Source organism: Corvus hawaiiensis, chromosome 4 (genome assembly GCF_020740725.1).
Source record: "Corvus hawaiiensis isolate bCorHaw1 chromosome 4, bCorHaw1.pri.cur, whole genome shotgun sequence".
Taxonomy (NCBI): domain Eukaryota; kingdom Metazoa; phylum Chordata; class Aves; order Passeriformes; family Corvidae; genus Corvus; species Corvus hawaiiensis.
Window position 1 is genome coordinate 11,974,947 of NC_063216.1, and position 21,274 is coordinate 11,996,220.

The 21,274-nt window shown below is 40.0% G+C and overlaps 1 protein-coding gene across 1 annotated transcript in view; it reads left to right on the forward strand.

The window, feature by feature from the left end:
- Window positions 1–21,072, forward strand: part of ARHGAP8 (Rho GTPase activating protein 8) — a 65,691-nt gene extending 44,619 nt beyond the window's left edge. The window contains 4 exon segments of the mRNA XM_048300618.1: window positions 9,405–9,479; window positions 10,636–10,764; window positions 13,660–13,763; window positions 20,539–21,072. Coding sequence (XP_048156575.1) covers window positions 9,405–9,479; window positions 10,636–10,764; window positions 13,660–13,763; window positions 20,539–20,736 — 506 coding nt within the window. The 3' untranslated portion in view covers window positions 20,737–21,072.
- The last annotated feature ends 202 nt before the right edge of the window (window positions 21,073–21,274 follow it).

Sequence of the window (21,274 nt, forward strand, 5' to 3'; positions counted from 1 at the left end):
TTATCTGTTACAGCTGTTAATACTTAGAAATTGAGTGAGAATAAAGCCACTAAAATGCTAATTAAATTAAACTTTTGCCTGTGCATATGAGGAAGGCTTTGCATTCTGGTACTTTCTTGGGCCCATTTAAATATTTTAAAGGCACAGAAGGCCATCATTATGTTGTGTTAGTGGCCAATAACTAATTATTCTTGCATTGATCTGACACAAACCCTCTATGTCTTGCTTTTGTTTTTTCTGGGTGTTTTGTCTCATCACTGCTGCACCAGTTTCATACTATTCTCCCTCAACAATTGCTGAGTCAGCTCAGATATGCACAGTTTTCTGAAGCACCAACACCAATGTGCCGTAGAGGTAAAAAAAGCAAGTTATGATGGTTATGGTTAAAAAAACCCTAGGGTTGGCTCATCTTCATCACTGCATAATTTCTCCTTGATGAAATGTTTGTCATTCTGAAAGCAGTAATCATCCTTGAGTTTTCTCCAAACCTTGTCCACTTTTGGCTAAAATTTCATCTATTCAGTGCAGTAACAGCACAGCTCATAAGGGATGGACTCCTACATGATGAGACTTCTTGTCCTACTTTATGCATCTTCAGAAGTCAGTGGTGGTGTAGTGCTGGCCACTGATACATAGTCCCGTCAAAACACTTCTTAGCTGAACTATATAATTTTTCCCCAGCTCTCAATCCCCCTGTGTCCTCAGGAAGGAAGATCCAGGGCTCTGTCAACATTGTTATTTTCCAGCCAAGCCCAGGTTTGCTCAGAGATGTCATATTCCCTATCATAAAGAGATTTCCACAAACCAGATTTCTAAAGAGAGATGCCTTATCAGGTAGAGTGTTTTTTGACATTCTCAGCCAACTGATGCTTGAAAGCAAGTACCTGCCATGCCAAGGCAAGTAGTAGGTGATAGACATACATTTTTTTACACTTGATTGTAGGTGTGCAGGTATCTGTTGTACCTGCTGTCTGCTGTGATTTTAAATCTCTCTATAAATCTGGAATATCTCAGTTGTGCCGTCTCCAGCAAGTGCTGGCCCTGTGGGTTGCTGACAGCCCTGGGAGGGTGACTGCTAGTGTTCTTTGCACTCCAGACATGGCCATAAGCACAATAAAAGCTTTGTCTTCTGGAAGTGACAAAAATTCACTGTCACTGCCCTGTTTCATTTGATTTTGGCAGAGTTTTCAGCCTTGCAGAGTTAACAGAGTTTGGTTTTCACCCAAAGTGCAGTAGTTCCACTCTGTCTTCCATTGCTACATTTTCACATCTATGTACTTGAAATCAATTTTGAGTAGGATCACAGAAGCTTCTGCAAAATCCTGTTTCATCAACAGAGTAGGATTTCTTGAAATATCAGTGATCCTGTGGCATCCTTTAAGTCCATTCTGCACTGCTCAGATTCTTATTTCTTGAGCAGCTCTGCTGCAGGAGCTGTGCTGCTATTCAGACTAGGCACCTGCAGCGGTGTGTCCAGGCTAAGGAAGCTCTTAGTCCCTAAAGTTCACCTGACCTTTTTCACCTTACTGATTCCAGTCCCTTTGACAGATTTCATGGGGTCATGGTCTTCCTCCTTGACGTTTAAATTTTGTGCCTCAGTTCCAGACACCTCTATTTGCAGCAGCTCCTCCCAGTGTGGAGGCACTGTCACCTGTACAAATGAGCCAAAATTTCCCTTCTTGGATCCAGTTTACATTTATCAGACATTTACATCCATCTGACTGCATAGTTAGATAGCTCTTTGTGAGCAAGATGGCTCTCACTGGATCCAGGTAGTAAGTCTCTCAGTACTTTTACAGAGACTAAAGAATTTGCTGTTTGCAGAGATTCATCTACATCTACTTGTATTTTAGAAACAAGAACTATTATAGCTCACGCCTCAGACAGTATTACAATAAACACAATAAGCTGAAGTTTCTTAATATCTGTAATTATCAGGTTGTTTTTTTCAAGAAGGGAATAAAATGTAGCCATTTCACCACTTTCATTCCAGTTCCACTTTAGAGTGAAAAACGTTTTTAATACTGAATTTTAAAATTCCTGATTTCGGTTTTTGTAACCTTCACAGAGAAGAATTGGTTTCCTAAAATGAGTTTGGAGTACTTGAAAGAATCATCAGCTCATTAAGACTAAACCTCAGAGCATCTTCTGGACCAGACCAGAGACACACTCTTAATTTCAGAAAGAAGGGTGTGGTATCATCCCGAACCCACGTGATAATTTAGTCAGGCCAAACACGCTTAACAGCACATTTCTAACTTGATCTTCATAGTAACCAGCTGTCTCGGTTTTGAAAGACAGGTGTCTGCTAAGGAAGGCAGAAGCCCCCCTTGAAGTGGCACATATAACCCCTTTTCCCTCTGAGTTATTATATTTTGAAATCAAGGGCCTTTAGGCAAAGATGTGGGAAATAGGAATAACAGTTCATTACTATATATATATATATATAGATGTATATATGTATATAACCAGTCAAACAAAACAACAACAACTATGGCAGTAACAGCAAACACAAACCCAGTGCCAGCCTTCTCGGCTGTCAGGCCCTTTCCCCTCGGGTGCAGTTCCGCTCGCAGCCGGCAGGGGCGCTGGCGGCTCCCGGTGAGCAGGGCAGGTGCGATGGTTCCCCCGCGGCTGCAGGGGGCGCTCCGGAGCGAGCTCGGGAAACCCGCGGCTCTGGTGCCCTGGGATCCCGGGAAGGGATGGAACAAAGGCTTCACAAACCCCTGGGCAGCCGATCCCGGGCTCTTGGGAACAGCAGGCTGGAACGGCAGGCTGGAGCGGCGGGCACAAACACAAATCCCGGGTGGCAGACGAGATGTATCCAAAAGGGGAATCCCCTGGAGGTCCACGCAGGCAGGGAGAGCACAGCCTACAACGCAGTGAAAGCTCGAAGCAGCAGCAGGGCAGGGCGGCCACAGCCTGGCCTCCAGCAGGGCAGGGAAAGCGGCTTTTGGGGTCCCGGCGTTGTTTCCAGCAGAAAGAAAGAACGGCCGAAAAAAAAAAAAAAGCAGCAGCTCCTTTCTTTGCAGCTTCTCTCTCCCGACGCTGAGAGCGAACTGACCCCACACCCAGGTGTAGACAAAGGAGTAGCCAGGCCTGCCCCACTCCCCTTTTTGTCTTTCTTAAGTACAGCTATTTGTCCCCTAGCAACATGCATATGGGAGAAAATTCCTTTAACAGGAAACAACTAAAACTAAACTAAAACCCCAACACCAGCAAATAGAGGACATTTTTTTTTCTATGCACAGCCTCAAAACTCTCTGGTTTATAAATGCAAGGCTTGACTTGCACTAAATAAAGCTTTTTTGTGTGTGTACTACCTATGCCCTGAGAAATTACATTGCTTAATTTAATAACCACTCTCTTGTCAGAACAGTTTCTAAGTGTTTCTGGGGCGATCCTGATGCTTCACTCACAGGGCCTTTTCTCCAAGGAGCCAAACTTAGCCACAGGGTGGTCATTTTCATTCTCTGGTTATTATGTCTCCACATGTCCTCACAATCTCTTCTGTGCCAAAGTGAGACTGTAAAAGGACTGCCCTTTATGACCGTTTTGGTAACCAGTGATATGAGTAATGCCATGCTATGGAGGATAAAACTGCATGACAAAATCCGTATTTTGTTTGCAAACCCCCCAACATCTGGAGGTCAGGCATCAGCTTTTGAGGGAATTTTTATTTGATTCAATACATTTATAAACTGCACTGTTCAGACCTGCTTGAAGATGTCAAATAGGTTACAAAGGGCAGGGATGTCACTCAAGCGTATTTGAAACATTAGTACACTGTCATTTGTGCTTGTTTTATGCAAAATACAACTTTGAAATATATAGGTAGGATTATTATTATTAATGTATTTTATGTTTTAGAGAGTATCCTCAAAGGTATAAACAACATGCTTATTCATGCTTTAAAAGATTTAAAACCAAAGTAACCTGCTGTGATTATTGCTAAAATTTCCAAAATTTGATAACATTTGTGTTCTATAGAGTGGCCATATAAGGAAACATCTACAGGTAAATTGCATAGAGAACTGATTACTAACAAGTTCATGTGAGATCAACAGCAGCTCAGAAATGATGGAACAATGAACTCACAGTGAAAGAATTGCACTGGGGAATTGTAAAGCAGAAAAGAAAACTGGTCCCTATAGGAAAATTATCTCACTGTAGCTCCCATGGCTGAGTCTTTTTTACCCCACCTATATTTTTGACTGGAAGTGCTTTGCAGCATAAAGTTTTTGTTCTCTGTTGTCTTGTGGTACCACAGGAGAGTCCTGGGCGATGGCTCAAATGGCTAAATGAAATGGTAATAACCATGTAATAGAAGTTTAATGATAAAGTAATACATGTCCTATTGTATGATTATAGTGACAAGGAAAGCTGTCCTTTATCTGTTCAGTAGAAGAAGCAGTGGCAAACAATGATTAATCTTTCCTCCTCCTCCGTTCCGTGAATCACAACAAATCTTGCTGATGGAGAAAGGTCTGGTTCCATTTTTTTAATGGTGGTGGTAGTCAGAATGGGTAGAGATGGATGGTTATGCATTCTGAATATGTTTGGATTGCTGCAGCTTTGCATCCTGGCCTCCACTTCTTGTGAATACCTTTTAAAAATGCAACACTGGGAAAACTTCTCATTGGCCACTTGAATATTCCAAGTTCTTGGCTCTTTTCATATGAATGTTTTTACATAGGGTTCATGGAGATTAAATAAATTCCAAGACTGGTTCATGTGCCATCAAGTAAAAATGAACTTTGTAATAAGCAGTTTGTATTTTTGGTGCTCAAGCATTACAAGTAAATTATTCTCAGATATGCCGAGCGTAAACTGAGAATATTCATTCACACATGCGAAGGCTACAGACTGCAATTCAAAACTGCAAGGACACAAACACACTTTGGATTCTGCTGCTGCTCAGCTTTTCAGTAGGGCTGGGACTGTCTCTTCTCTTGCCTTCTGCTCTTGCTCTGCTGTGCACTTTCTTGCAGTGCAAATCACCTTTACGGGCTGCAGACATCCCACTCACTTGCTCTGTATTCATTGTGCAGAATGTAAGTGTTGGAATTGTAAAAGGACGAGAGCCCGAGGATCCCGACAGGGGGAGGAATGCAGTCCAAAACCAATGTGGTTGATAAGCGCAAACTCTGGTTTATTAGCAATCCAAAACCACTTATATAGTATACCAGCTTGTTAACTCCTAAGTGGCCTAAAGCTTACCACAGCACATTTCTATTTCTATATAATTGGACTTACATTGGCAAGCCTCCATAGTCAAGTTATGATTAAAAGAATTTGGTGTTTACCCCTCCTGTTCCCTGGTTAGCACCTTATCAGGACAGCTGCATCGTTTCAAACTCCCTCTTTATTCCCAGGCTTGTTACTCACACCAGTGCTTTCTCATGCAGGCAGTTTCTCACACACAGGCCTTTTGCTTCTAAGCCTATTGCTTGTACAATTTTTCTATAGATCCCATAATTCTATCAATGATCCATGCCCCTGATCCTTTAATAATTGCAACATGTAAGGAAAAGGAAGGATATGCAATCTCCTCCTCAAACTTGCAGTGTTATCCTAGCTTAAAAAAAAAAATCTCAAGTCTGTCTTAAACAGGAAAGTTAGTGCCACTTCGGGCCTTTAAGAAATTACAGTGACAATTAAATATGCTATAAACTCAGCAGTCCTTGTATTAGAATAAATTAGTTCCGATTTAAAAAAAAATAGATCTTACTAGAATTAGGAAATCTGAAAGAAGATTTCTTGGTTTAGACATGTATTAGTGGGAATGAAAACCACTTCCAAATCAGGATGGACATTTTGTAAGACTTGGCAGGATCCCAGTTGTAAGAAACATTTCCAAACTCAGTTTGGGACAGAAGGAATTCAGATGCTCACTCTTTGCCATTTCTCTTCTGAAAGCAGATAAATTAACAAAGGTTTTTGATGCCAGCAACCCTCAAATCCAGGATGATTGAAAGAAAAAGAATGTAATTTTCTCATCTTTCTTTGACAAGTTTCCAGCAATGTGACAGCATGTGTTGCTTTAATTTATCAGTTTTGATTTTCTGTGTCTTTCCTGTGGGACAACTAATGGGGGCAAGTAGGAGGGGAGCTAAGCATTTTTAGCAACAGTAAATAAATGTGGAATGTGACACAGTTGTGTCATGGCACTGTGAAATTTTGTCTACTCTGGTGAAAGCCATCTTATTTCAATGTGGAATGAAGTGCCTGCCTGTTTTTTTATGATTACTGACACTTCAATAATTACTCAGTTGCATTCTCAATTGCAGTATCACTTTTTATTTAATATAGATGGCTTCTTTGCTAGTCATATACTACATTTTTCTGTATAGCACTTAATATTTAGAATAAAATTTCACTCTTTTTGATCTGAGGAGTTTAGTGCAGGGTAGGAAAAGTCCATTGATCTCTATATCTATTTTTCTGGTGAAGGGTAGGGAGCAGTTTATGCTGAATTACCTCATCACATGCTCTGCTCATCCCCTCGCAGTTCTCTGGCACTGCTACTCCAGGGTGGATATTCCGTATGGACTGTGCTATTCATGCTATTCATGGCAAAACAGCTCAACTTGTACACACAGAAAAAGAAGTCTTTTTACAGAGACAGCTGAAAGGGGTCATGCTGTAAACAGGATTTGATCGAAGAACACTGCTAACAAAAATTAAATAGACTGCTTCAAAATTATTTCTTGGTAGGACAAAAATGAATGCTTTGAGCTGTAATGATCAGGATTACCTTCAGTCAGTTTTGTTTTCTCATCCTATGACTCAGGTGGCTTTGGCATGCATTTTGTCTGCAAAAAGGAAGACCCAGAGATTAGTTTTATTTTGGTGTGTGTAACCTGTGTTGACTTAATTATGGTTCTAAGATCTGGGTTGTTTTTCGCCCAGTGTCTGAAAAGCAAGAGTCAGGGTTGGAGAAGGTATTTCCAGGCTTATAAGCCTGTGTACTTACCCATCACAGTAGAATATCCAATGGGAGCCATCAGGTCCCTTTCTTCCTTCCCATCACTTGCTATGAGACCCTTGTAGGGGGCATATGCTAATGCTGTTCAGGTTGTGTGACATGGGAAATGCCACCTCTCAAATCATGGATTTAGGTGGCTTTCCCCTGACCAGCTTAAATACAGAAAGCCCTGAGAGCAATTAATAGATTTACAAACTTCTAAAGCAAAATGTCCTTTTCAGTTCATGTATATCCCAGTTCATCAATGTACCCAGGCTCATTGTTTTCACCATCAAGAGCATAATTGCTGTTGACTCATGTTTCTATTTAACAGAGAATGAAGTTAGAACCCTAGATTGATTTAAGAATTACTCTAATTTCTTATTTTCTGGTCTGAGCATCTTATATGCAAAAAATAAAAAAAAAAGATGTGACTTGCTGTTGCGGTTCATTTACTATAGAGGAGTATGACTTTTTCTTTTCCCTAAGAATTGCACTAACCTGCACTTAACTATGTGTCCTGTCATTTGGCTGGGTTGCCTACAGTTGTAAAAAGCACTGGGTATATTTACTTTGGTAGTTGGCTTGTCGCCACCTGTGATCAAACAAATTGCAGTGTATTGATTCAGTTTCACCTGGCCTGGTAAGTGAGTTCTGGAAGAAGCACAGATATTGCCTGCATCCCAGCTTTTTGCAGATGAAGATAAAAGTTGCTTTTTCCTCTCCAAAAACATAACCAGCAAGAGCTTAGTGTTACATGCCATTATAGTAACATTAATGGGATGCAGGGCCAGACAAGTACAGCTATTGTCTGTGCTACACATAAATGTCTTTAATAAGACTCTTGAAAGCTTAGCCAATAAAGGCATAAACCTGTTAATAATTGATATTTATTACATTGTAGTCCTTACAGCAAGATTCACATCAGATAAAAACATTAATTATTAACCCAGCAAACCAAATTGGAAGTGTTTCTGGATATCCGTTTTCTGAAAGAGTTGTTTGTACAGAACACCTCTAGTCCACTGACAGCCAGCGTAAAATTTCACAAATTCTCTGGAAACGATTGCTGAGGACAGTGCCTTCATGAGCTAGCAGTTCCCAGCTGCCACTTCCAAAACCATGTCTTTAGACAGGTTGTAATATAAATCAAATGGAACAGTTTTACTACAGTGATGTTATTTGCTGTAACTTTATTTAAGTGAAACACAAACTGATGGAGAGTAAAGCCAGGAGTCAAATATATCATAGTTACTTAGTTCCTTTAGTAACCACGCATGTTAAGAAGCTTAGATATGGTAGTTTAAGATGTCATACTCCTTCCAGAACTGAGTGCATGGGCTAAAATTTTACTATTCAATTCAACAGGCAAGGGCATATATTCCTGGGAAGTAACTAGGAGCTGTATTCAGCTGAACTCCAGCCAAACCTCTAAATCTAGTCAGTGGAGCACTTTCAAGTAGAACTTGAGGTCCTTGCCAAAAGTCCCTGAAACTTGTCTATGAAAATGTACTTCAGTGGTAGTTATCAGTTCTTTTAGTATACTGACCTAAATTCATGTGAACAATACTAGATGGTGAGTTCAATTAGGAATTCATTACTATTTACTGATTTTTTGTGTATGAAATACGTCTGCAACCTGGGTGAATTTGCAAGAATGATTGAGTATCCTTCCTTAATGTATGACTCAATTTTTCTAGAACACAGTAGAGATTCTTGATCATGGAAACAAACCCACATGTACTTTAGTTGAAATACTCAAATGTTTCAGTCTGGCTACTTACCTGCATGAAAAAATAAGAAAGTCAATCTGGTCTTCCTCACTCATATAGAAACATACAGTAGTGCCTCCAAGGCCATGGTTAGTCTGCCAACCTCTCAAAACTGCAATTTTATGTTTTGTCACACCAGCACAGGCTAATATTTTAATTACTCTGCTTCCAGCAGGAAGCAGACAACATGTGAGTGAAATTACATTATGTGCTGGGTGTGAGGAACAGCACAAACTGGAAAGAAGGAAAGAGAGAGGGAAATGAGAGTTTTACCAAACTCAAAATCAAGAAGTACCACAAGTCTCAAGAAAAGCAGTAGTTCTTGCCCCCACCCTGTTTTGCATAATAATTCAGATAACTGACTTACCTTGAAAGCTGAAGTCCAAGTCAGATCCTTTGTCAACACTTTTCTTCTCTAGATGAAGTCAGATTTCAGTTAGTCCCCAATGTTAGATAGACATCTTTCAGGAGGTTAATGATAAATAATTCAGAACTGCCTCAAGACTAGAATCAGGTATTTCAAAATACCACTGACAGGCAAGAGTGTTGAGTCCCAATAACTTCCAGAGAAGTAGAAGGAGTAATGGTCTGCACAAAAATGCCTTAAAACAGTTGGGGTTTTTAAATTTGTTTTATAGTTGTTTAATTTAAAAATTATTTTTCAGGACTACAAGTAGACCTCTTCAGGAGGTCAGCCAGCATCCAGACTATCAAAGATGTGCAGAAACTCTACAATCTGGGTAAGCTGTCATAATTTCATTGCCAGTAGTAATGTGAAGGCTTTGTTCATCCTGGTTTTGTTAGTGAAGCAGAAATGCAATTTCTTGCAACTAAGTAATCAAAGCCATTTGTAACATAAAATAATAAGTGCACTAGTACAGAAACCTGAGAGACAGCAACAGACACTTAATGCTTACTGAATAGCAAGTCATCTCTTGATGTCACACCAGAGCTGTAAAAAATCTGTAACAGCTAATGAAGTTTGAGTCCAAAATTGTATATTTTTTCATAAAAATTTGTCGCAATAGAGGGGAAACCCAGACGCTCAATATGAGTGATCAGCAGGAATCCGATTTACTGATTGTACCAGAACTCCTTATATACTAACAATAATAGGCTTTATGCATATTCGTAACGGCGCATTCTAAGTGGTTCACGTTGATTAAGCTGATCCTAAAACCCCTCCTTAGTCCCCCTTTCGTGGTCAGCAGTTCTGCTTTTTTCCCTGGCCTTCTAACCACAGATGTCTATTGTTATACTGCCAAAACCTAACCTTGCTGGCTCTGCAAATAAACCCATAGTTCAGCAGTAAGACTCAATGGTGGTTCAGTTATTGAGCAAGATACATGTAATATTCTGCAACTTCAGTTGTTACACAGGATGTGTGGTGCATTGTCTTATGAGACCTTGCTCAGCTAGCTGCAAGGGTCTATGTGCCCGTTCTCACGTAGCCAGCCTCTCAGATCAGTAAGCTGCAAAGAATCTGTATATCCTGAATCTATATGTCCCTTTTCACGTAACCAATCCCTCACAAAAATTTGTATTGAGTTTATGCACTTTACTGTAGTTAAAAAGTCCCTATGTCATCTTGCCTCTGGTTATGGCAAAGAAATATAATTTTACCTAATAATTTATGAAACGTAGTGAAGTAATTTTGAAAGTCACTGACTTCCCTGTGAAGTCATTTTTGAACTGCCTTTATGGGGAGAACCTCTTTTATCAAAATTCATAATGCTCTATGCAAATGAAAAATGAAAAAATAAAATATCAGGAGTTACCAGCAGCAGAAAGCCAAGTGATTTTCTGTTCAAAATGTTGTGAGAAACAGTTTTCAGGGAGTAGGTTAAAGAAAAACATATCATTGAACACCCTTTTTGCTTCTTCTTCTCCTTTTAGGCAAGTCTGTGAATTTTGATAATTATCATGATATCCATATTCCTGCAGTTATCCTGAAGACTTTCCTCAGGGAGCTGCCTCAGCCATTGCTAACATTTGACTGTTACGATCATGTCCTTGGAATCACTAGTGAGTATATATATGTTTGGAAAAATTTATACAGCAGGTTGAACCGGACCTGGCTAATTCAAAATCATAGCTGTTTGTTTGCTAAGCAAGGGGCAGTTGTGGATTTACAATATTATTAATACTTTGCTGCAGCCATGGATGGACAGCCTCATCCTTATCATCTGTACCAGAGCATTGTAGTCAGGGTTGCCAAGGCCCTCTTTGCTTTTTACAAAGTTCACTGGTTTATTATATATTCTACTGTATTGTTAACAATTGGATCAGACCTCTCATGGTCAGGGCTCCATTTGTATGATATGGCCCACCAATGAGTGAGTCTCAGTGATACACGTTGCATCAAAGCAGCTTTAGTTTCAGCAGAAGAATTGTCGAAACAAAAGTTAGATGGTTATATGATATTTATATGGTTATAGATATTTATATGTTTCTTGGGATTTGTTTTTAGGGGGTTTTCTTGGGGTGGTGGGTTTTTTGTTTTTTGTGTTTTTTTTTTTTTGGTTGTTGTTATTTCTGTTTTGTTTTTGTTTTGGGGTTTTTTTTTTTTTTTTTATTTGTTTGGGTTAGTTTGATTTTTTCATTGCAACTATTCCATAGGAAAACATCCTGGGGAATAAAGGATCTAAATCTATGAATTATAAAACTTTAATTATGTAGCCTTTGTCAGGGAGTAGGAATTTATAATGCCCTTTAATGCCTGGGGCTGGAACACCTGAGATCCCAGAATATCTGGGAGTTAGCACCTACATACGGAGAATGAGATTTTGCCATCCAGGCTATAGCCAAGCTAGCAGGGAACCCAGGGGGCCTCCAGTCACGAGCATGCATTTTCCAAATGAAGGATTCATCTGTTCACACAATATCTCAGGACATTCTGAAGAATAGGTCTGTTCACAGGAAGGTGGTAGAAATTGAGGGACTAAGAATAGTCGTTCAGAACTAGAAAGAATAGGGGAAATTTGGAAAATGAATGTATAAATGCTAATTTTTACTGAATTAATCTTGTCCTGACTTTCTGAGTGTGATATTTTTACTTTGTGAGAGAGTAAAAAATGTGCACAAGTCTGAAAATAATCTGAGGGCAGTGCATTGTCTAGGAACAGTGGAAGGTTTTGCTTGGCAAAGTGCCTGTGACACATTCATCCCATGTTACTGTTGTTTACTTGTGTTTTCAATTTTGACAAAATATTTTGGAAAGTAGAGTTTAAAAGGATTACTCCTTGGGCTTTCTTGTGTGCATGCAGTGTGATGTCTGCTGTCTTTTACTGATGCTGTGGTGATATTCCAATTTTCAAAGATCTTAAGCTTGAAAGCCAAGCTGGACCACAGCAAAGGTACCTTCGCTGTGAATAAAGTGCAGAAGGAAGATTTGAAGAGGTGTAATCACAGACAGCTGTCTTGGGATGATTTGAAAATTCTCGTTCTGTCTTCTGGAAGAGTGTGTGTGTGTGTGTGTGTGTGTGTGTGTGTGTGTTATGCATCTATTACATATCTTAACCTGAAAACCCAGAAATACAGTACTTCTTCTGCTTTACAGCAGTCTGAAATGATAGTGAAACTTTTCTATTTACGGTCTTACTTGAATTTTTTTAAGTGTTATTGGTGGGAGCTGTGAAATAAATAAGCTGAGTGACAGACTTAAAAATTAATAAAACCTTGAAGTTTATAAAAAGATTATAAGTTTAAGTATAGAAATATTTAAGTATATATATATAGAGTATGTATAAATATATAAGCATAAAATATTATAAGCTTATAAACTTATAAATAAAATAACGTTATAAATGTGATAAATATAATAAACTTATTAAATGTTTATAAACTTACATTAAAAGCTTATAAACATAAAAAATTTATAAAAGTTTCATGACCTTTGGTCATGAAAACTGCAAGCAAGATTTCTTTTACCCAGGATTGCTACACTTCCTGCGTTATTTATTCCGCAGAAGGCTGACAAAAAAACTTCTTGGGACACAGACTCGTGTGTTTTATAACTGATAGTTTTGCAGTGGGAAAAATGTCACCACAGTTTATCGCAGTAAAGCTTCATGCATTTAGTTCAGTGCTTTAAGAACAGTTAACATGCTGAAATTTTGTACATACACACACATCCATGTGCAGAACTCCCAGGGAGAGAGAGAGAAATGCAACAGATGCAGAAAAAGTGGGCTGCTTTAGGTTTGGCATGATTAGCATCATCAGATCTTCCTCCAATTTGGTGTTAAACTTACAGTACTAAAATAATTACAGTATCCCGGGGGGAAAAAAAAAGAGTCACTTGATACAGTATTTGAAATATGAATGTCAGTGTAATTCTCACCTGGACTGTCTAGATGATGCAAGAAATTTGGGGTCCAGATCTGGTTTTGCCTATCTGTAGAAATGAACCTGCTTAGGTTCATCTCTAGAAAATTCTCAGCCACTCAGATGGCCATCTCATAAATTCTTTGCCATGACAAAAGAATTTCCTGCAGAGTGACAAAAGTGTTTCTTTTTCAGTTAGTAGATTACCAAAATAGCACTTTGAGCAGGACTATGTCTCAGCAAGAATAAAACCAGACAATAAAAAGTAGATGTCTCAATTCAGTGCATGGAGAGATAGTGAGATTCAAATCAAGACCTTTGAAAGTCTTCTGGTGAAAAAAAATATTTTGGCTGTTTCGCTGCATTGAGAAAATACTCTAGACATTAGTCTTAGCCAGATACATAATAATACAAAATGTGACAGAGGCATTCAAAGGAATAACCCTCACTGTCACTGTGGTCGTGGTTAGTAGAGCTGAATTTTGTGGTCAGTCTTTCAGATGGATATAAAGTAATTCCAGCAGATATAAATAAGGTGTTATTTCTTGGTAATATTGTGGTGCTTCAGAGTTAAGAATGACTTTGACATTGCAAGTGTGGAGAGCTGTTTACGAGCCACCAGATGCAAACAAATCATTCAAGGACTTCCTGAACACAATAATGTTGTTCTGAAATATCTGCTATGCTTTCTCCATATGGTGAGTATGGGCAAAATTCTCAAAATAATTTTATTTCTAAATCTGCTCCTGTAAATTCAAACTTTAACATCTCCATAGAAGGGAAAACTGAATAGTTTAAATTGTCTGGTGAGGTGGTTGTACAGTACTTGTTAGTAGACTGAACTTGGGGTACAGAACCCTCCAGCTTTGATACGAGTCAGTGATAAGCCATAGTCTGGCCATCCCTTCACCATGAAATTCTTTAGATGTCATGAAAACTACTGTGCACATTTAAATGAACTGTGCTGGCACTGGTATATTTACAAGTCCTGTTCCTTCACTCCACAGTCACAATGTATGTTGTTTTTTATTTAGTTTTGTGGGTTTTTTTCCCTATTTTGGTGTGAAAAAAGCATGAAAATAGTGGTTGTGTAATTTTAGGTGCTGGAGAAAACATAGGTGAAATCACCTGTTTTCCCTGAAGTATAGATCTTGGGCAACTAGAACACCAAATAAATTAGTGTTATTTTAGAAAATTATATAAATATTAATAAGCTTTAGAACAACCATCAGAAAAATATTTTGTATTAAATCTTTAAAATAGCATTTTCCTGTTTAAAATAGCCATTCATTACTAGTGTTAAATGAAAAACTTAGAATGCAAAGATTTTGCAAGGATTTTTTAATGTTTCAGGATAAATTTAATCACATGTCTTCTGTCCTACTTTTTGATTTGCCGATCTCTTTTAACCCATTTCTGGAAAACCCACGAGTCTGAGGGTTTGGGGAACATCAGCTGTTGAATAGTTCTACATTCAGCCTTGTGGCATAGTTTGGCTGTGCAGAAAAAGACAGTCACAGGGCTTCACATTTCCTTTCCTTCTACCTTATGCAATGCATCGCCTTTTTCAGACTGCAGTTTTCAAACGTAGGTGCCTGAAATGAAGGGTCGTGGTGTAGGTGACACCTAAAGCAAATGGTCTGGCCTTCAAAAGCCCTAAGAGCCCACCGCAGCAATCATGTCTAGGGAATGATACTGATTTTCACCAGTGAGGTAATTGGCCCTCAGTAGCTCTTCTTGAGCTACAGTCATGTTTGTCATATTCTAGCCAACAGTGTATTTCAGAAACAAGTGTATTTAATCCCTTTTTCCATCAAAATACTAGCAAAAAGCAAGATTATTGGATAAACACATCACTATAACCAGCAGTTGCTGTAACACTCACGTTTTCATTTACTGTTGTCTAGCTGAACTCTAAAGCTATTAAGGAAGTCCTCATGTCATTTGCTATTATTTTAGCAACTGATATAGCTCCTCAGTGTTATGAATTGCCTAAGTTATGAATCTACTACTTTGTTCCAGTAGGAGATGCATCATCTTAATGCACTTCTTCAGAGCTGAGCTCTTGATATGTTAAGGAGGTGTGCAAAAGTACCACACAATATTTTCTGTAATTGGGCAATAGAATATAGCATTATTTTTAAGTAGGCCTTGTTATGTCAAGCACAGCATCAAGTGATACTAGTGCTCAGATCTGCAATTTTTGCTGATCTATGGGTTTTCTTCCTTAATGTCTCAGGGTATATTTGCATTTGGAAGGGTCAGGGGAACATGAAACTTTCTCAGAGCTAGAGATTTCTATTCACTGCAGACTGGTGTGCTGCACAAGCTTCCACAATTCATACTTTAACAATAATCCCAGTTTTTATCTGCAAGCACAACCTTCTGCCTTACATATAAGGGGCAATTTAATTCTTCCATGAGCTGAGTCTTGGGTGGTGCAAAAGGTACTTGTAGCAATTTCATAAAGTGGGATGAAATATAATCACTAGATACAGGTTTTGAACACTCCAAGTTTGATACAGGCTTGTGAAAGAAGAAAAAAATATCCCTATTTTCTCTGCAGTCTCAACCCTCTTGCTTAATGAAACAGTGTAATCCAAGAGTGCTACAGCAAGACAGGACAACTTGTACAGAAGTAACAGACTTGAATTTAAAAAATAGGTCCAAGTTCTTTAACTTTAGATTAGTAGTGATTTTGCCAGTAATGAGCCCAGTGGTGAAAGGTATAAACCATCCCATCTCTACTTTGCAGTCCACCTGGCTGCTAGAGAAGGATTTGCAGGGTCTTCTTGAAGCTGCAGTGGACTGAGGTCCATTGGCAGAAATGGGCAACCAGGAGCAAGAGGGCAAAGACAGACCAGTTTTCACAAGCTAGTCCCTGAATAATGCCTGTGAAACATGTCTGTGCTTGCTCAGCTGATTGCAGGAGAGATGAGTATGCACTAATGCTTGTGTTGCACAGGCCCTGCATTGCACTGGCAGTGGAGTGGATTTATGAATGCACATGCAAACTTAAAGGGCTCAGAGAAGTCTCCTTGCAAAGAAGAATTCTTGGCAAAGCGCTCTGAGGGCTACAGATACCCAGTTCTGAAGCCAGAAACCATTTAGAAGAATGCTGTAATTGTATTTTTCCATGGCAGTCTAAGGCTAAAGAAGCAGGAGAGTCTGTAGAGGCTTACATTTTTCCTACCTGCTGCTGACTTCTGTCCCTGCAGTCATGCCTCATGTGGGGGAAGAGTGGATGACTTTCCTGAAAGAACCATTGCAAAAACTCGCCAAATTAAAATTGTCAAACCTGGACCAACTAGAAAATGGACAAGGTTTGGGACCCATGAGCTGTGCTTCAGATCTGCAACCAAAGGAGCAAATTTAAAACCAAGTTCAAGCTGGAAAAAATTGCTCTGAATTAATGTTTTGTCTCAACCACTTGTCCAACTGAAAAGTGTAATTACCTTCAATAAAGCTTGAGGGTGGCTGGAGATGATGGGGCATGTTGGGAAGGATTAGATGACTCATGGAGCAGATAGAAGCAGTTGGCACATCTGCAAAGTAGCTGACAGTGGGTGGTAGAAACTTAAATTTCAGTCAGTTTGTGGGAGTGTTTTATTATCTAGTAATTTTCTGTTGAAAGTGTTTTGCAGAGTTCCTTTGAGCATTGTAATTGAGCAACCAAAGAGATGGTGATGTTGTTATATTTTTAAAACCTAATAGGGCTGTTTCTACCCTCTGTATTTCACAGTTTAAGTTCATTAGGTAGTGTAATGACTGCTTTACTCCTGTGGTATCCATGAATCATGGGATCATCAAGGTTGGAAGAGACCTTCAGGATCGAGTCCCACCATCAACGCAGCATCACCATAATCACCCCTAAACCATGTCCCAAGTGCCACATCCAGACACCTCTGGAACGCTTTCAGAGATGGTGACTCCACCACCCCCCTGGGCAACTTATCCCAGTGTCTGACCACTGTCACTCTTTCAGTGAAAAATTATTTTCTAACTGGCACAAATTGAGGCCACTTCTTCTAGTCCTTTTGCTTGAGACATGGCAGAAGAAGCAAACCCCCAGCTGGCTACACCTTCCTGTCAGGGAGTTGTAGAGAGTGAGAAGGGCCCCCTTGAGCCTCCTTTTCTCCAGACTGAGCCCCTGCAGCTCCCTCAACTGCTTCTGGTACTCCAGGGCCTTCCCCAGCACCATTCTCTTCTCTGGACACCCTCCAGCCACTCAATGTCTTTCTTGTCATGAGGGCCCAGAACTGCCCTTGGGACTCAAGGTGTGGCCTCAGCAATGCAAGCACAGGGGGACAGTTACTTCCTGGTCCTGTGGCCACACCATGGCTAGGACAGCCCAGGTGCCATTGGCCTCTTGCCCACCTGGGCATACCTGGACTCATATCCAGCTACCTCCTTTTCCCAGATTTCCAGCCCCTCTTCCCCAGCCTGGAGCTGCAGGGGGTTGGTCTGATGCAAGGGCAGGGCCCAGCACTTGGTCTTGTTGAACCTCAGAACACTGTCCTCAGCCCATCCCTCTGCAGAGCTTTCCTGCCCTGCAGCAGATCAACATTCCTGCCCAGTTCAGTGTCTTCTGTAAACTGACTGGGTGTGCATTTAACCCCCTCATCCAGATCATCAGTAAAGATATTAAACAGGACCTTCCTCAATACTGAGCCCTGAGGACACCACTTGTGTCCAGCCACCAAATGAATCCATGAGTGTGCTAGGATGAAAGTATGTGGTATCAAAAATCATCATAATTTTCTAGGAGGAGCTGGATATTATTCTGGGATAGTGAACATACATGTTTTGCATTTGGTGATGTGGAACCAAAACTTCAGTGTTTGTTCCCAATGATGATTTTTGCAATATACAAGTTTTATCTCTATAAATTACTTCCTTACAATATAGGCTGTCATTACTTAATAGTTTTTCTATATATGTTTCAGTGAAAGGGGGAAAAAACCTAACAAAGTGAAGCTGTGTGATTCTTTGTAGTGATCCTTTCCTATGATGTTCAGATGATTGCTTCAAGGATATGATCTAGGTCTCTGGAAAATTCAGCTCATCAAATTGACAGAGCATATATTTTCAATTGAAACAGAGATGATGGTTACTAACTTTGTGATGGAATCAAAGAAGGAGTCAAGGGAGTTAATTCCAAATGCTGAATGTGCCTTTTGTATTTCTTAGGTAGAATGTAGCTTTGGGTTGCAGTTATTCAGAGGGGTAGCCCATGAAGAGGTTGGCTAGCTGCATGCTATCCTTACAGGATCTAGTGCTGGAAGAACACATCAGCTGCTTGTGGGGGTGTAGATGGAGTCGATATGTTCATAACCTTTGAGAAAGAAATCTGGCACTGAGAGTAGTGAGGGGGTTGAAACGGTAGGAAGCCTGATTTCTTTGGAAAAGGGTAAAGTCAGTACCAGTAGTGTGGCAAGGTTTCCCTGCTTGCAGCTTTTGGTGAGCCGGTGAAGATTATTGTGTAGAGTTCAGTTGCACACTTTTTCTTGCGTCTACTAAGGAAGGGATTGCTATGTATTTTGGAATGAAGCAACATTGCCATGTCTCTCTTGAGCTCCTATGTCATCCCCATTAATGACTCACAGATAAGGCTTAGTGAAGCTCTGCCTCAGTTGATAAAATCACTGTTTCATTTTATCTTCAGGATTTTCTCTAAGAGGACATGTTGTGGGTATTTTTGTTGATCATTTCAATGTTGACTGTCTCCTTGAAATGTTTATAGAGTGGTTGCAGGTGGGGAGACATGGTATAATCTTGGAGTTGGGAAAATTCTTTGAAATAGTTAACGTGAAGAGAAAAAATTAAATCTAGCTCTATAGCAAGTCACAGTGGTACTGTTTTGAGCTGAGATATTGGCCTTCCAAAGCAACATCTGGATTAAGATGTGTGTATTTCAAGTAGTGCTTGAAGAAGCTCCTGTATACAACTTGTGGGTGGAAGGTGTCAGGAGCCCCAAAAACTAGGTGAATACAACTGCAGCAGGTTTGGCTCCTTCCAGCCTCCACTGTCCTCCAGTACTATACCACATGCTCTTTGTGCCATTCCAGACTACCTGCCCTATGTACACTTAAGGTACTGTCTTGGGATGACTTTATGATGTGTATCCCATACTGCTGTTCTATGCCCAGAAATTAATTTTGTGCCTTTCTATGCCTTTAAACTGAGCCTGAGAAGAGAAAAAACCCGACCAAAACTTTCAAAGCAGTTTTGCAGTTTGTTTTCATGTTCCAAGGACACAGAGATACAGATTCCTCTTGCTGCTAACAGCAGCGGAGGGAGTGGGGGGAAGCACCCTGGCTTGCTTTCTTTCCAGCCAGCTTTTGGCCAGGTTTTCAGCTCCTTTTCCTCCAGAAAGTTGAACTTTGTTTTCCTGGGGCTCCGATTTTTCCCTTCTTCTCTGCTGGATGGTTTCAACATCAGAATACATTGGGAGGACTTTCCACCAAGGCCTTGGCCCTGGAGGTGGGCCCACCACCCCGTCCCAGTGACAAGGAGGGGGAGAGAGAGACTACAGAAGGACTCTGAAATTTTCCCAGGTTTCTCTCAGCAGAGAGAGAGATTTTATTATTTAGCATCATTATCCTTTTCCTGTGTGTTTGTTAAATAAATAGTTTTTATCTCTTTCACTTTCCTTTGAGGAAAATTTATTTTTTTCCTGAACCTGGTGGGGGGTGGGGTGGTTGTAACCTGCTTTCTATCAGAGGATATTTTCCTCCAAATTTGCCCGAACCAGCACAGGTACCTTTCTTAGGGTACAGCTCTTCCTCGTGCTATAGATAATACAGTGTGATGGGCTGTAGCTCTCATGATATTTTAGAGACTTTCCACTGAAAGAACCACCAAAACATAATTTGTCCATGATCCCCAGTGTACAATATTACAGAGTAAATGCAGCCTGTATAAGCCACCAAGGGCCAGAAAGCAGCCCCCAGCCTTGTCATATTTCTTAGTAAACAAACACCATTTCATTGTCCAGCTACCTTCAGGGTAATACCTAGTTCTGTGTCTCCTTGTTAACAGAGTGCTCCTTGCTCTTATCATTTTCCCTCATCGGTTATTTTGGCACTAGCTTAGTTTTTGCTACATTGCTATGGTATGAAGTCCTCTTGTTTGAGCTGATGTCATCTGAAGCAGATTAAATTCCTTTATGCTGTTTTTCCCCACCCCAGCAGAGATAACAATAGATTCTATGATAGAAAGATTGAAAACAATTAATTTTCTAGCACAAGGAAAAAATTCAGCCTTTTTGCTTGACCTTGTGTTATACTTCAAAGGACACAGCCTCCAGTGCCCTCATTGCTCTGAGCTGCCTTGTCAGCCCTGAGGGTAAGAAACCAATGATGTACGCATGGCCAGGGTCTGCTCCTCTTATTGGTTCCTCTTCCATATAGGATCATGTTTTGTCTCTTGTCTCCTGTCTGCATATACCTATTCATGTTTATGTTTTGCCAGGTTTCACAGGAGAGCATCCATAACAGAATGACAGCATCCAGCCTGGCCTGTGTCTTTGGTTTGAATTTGATCTGGCCATTGAAAGGAACCACCTCCCTGAGCGCTCTCGTACCCGTGAATCTCTTCACTGAACTGCTGATAGGTTTCTACATGAATATATTCAATTCCCAAACAGTGCCTGGTGAGATCTTGCCTTAATGCTCTCAGAAGGGAAAATGGAATAAGGCTGCCTGAGGGAAAGGTCTCTTGGATGAGACCTCTGTATCTAGGGCTCTCCTGTGAAAAAAAATTTCAACATGGAGTAGAGTTTCTGTATCTTTCCAAATACCAAAGATATTGGGAGAAGACCGGTGTTACATATATTCCCATCACATGGGGAGAATATCAACGTGAACATTCAAAGACAAATAGATCAAAGTGAATCCACTTGCTAAACTTCAGCAGCTGACAAAAATTGATATGTTAAAAAACCCTGTAGATACAAAAATGCTGCTAGCAAGGATTTTCTTGCTATTTTCTAAGTCCGTGAGAGACTTTTCTCTCACGCAGAAGAGGTAGCAGGGAATGTAAACAACCAAGCCACCTGCAACCTTGGAAAGTCTTGTTTATGGTATAGTAGAAAAATATTTTGACAATGGATGTTTTAGGATTTTAGCTAATCACCCCCAAGGGGTGGCTGATCCTTTGTCCAATTAGGCTATGAAGAAAAACGTCTATAAAAGAGTTTGTAAAATAA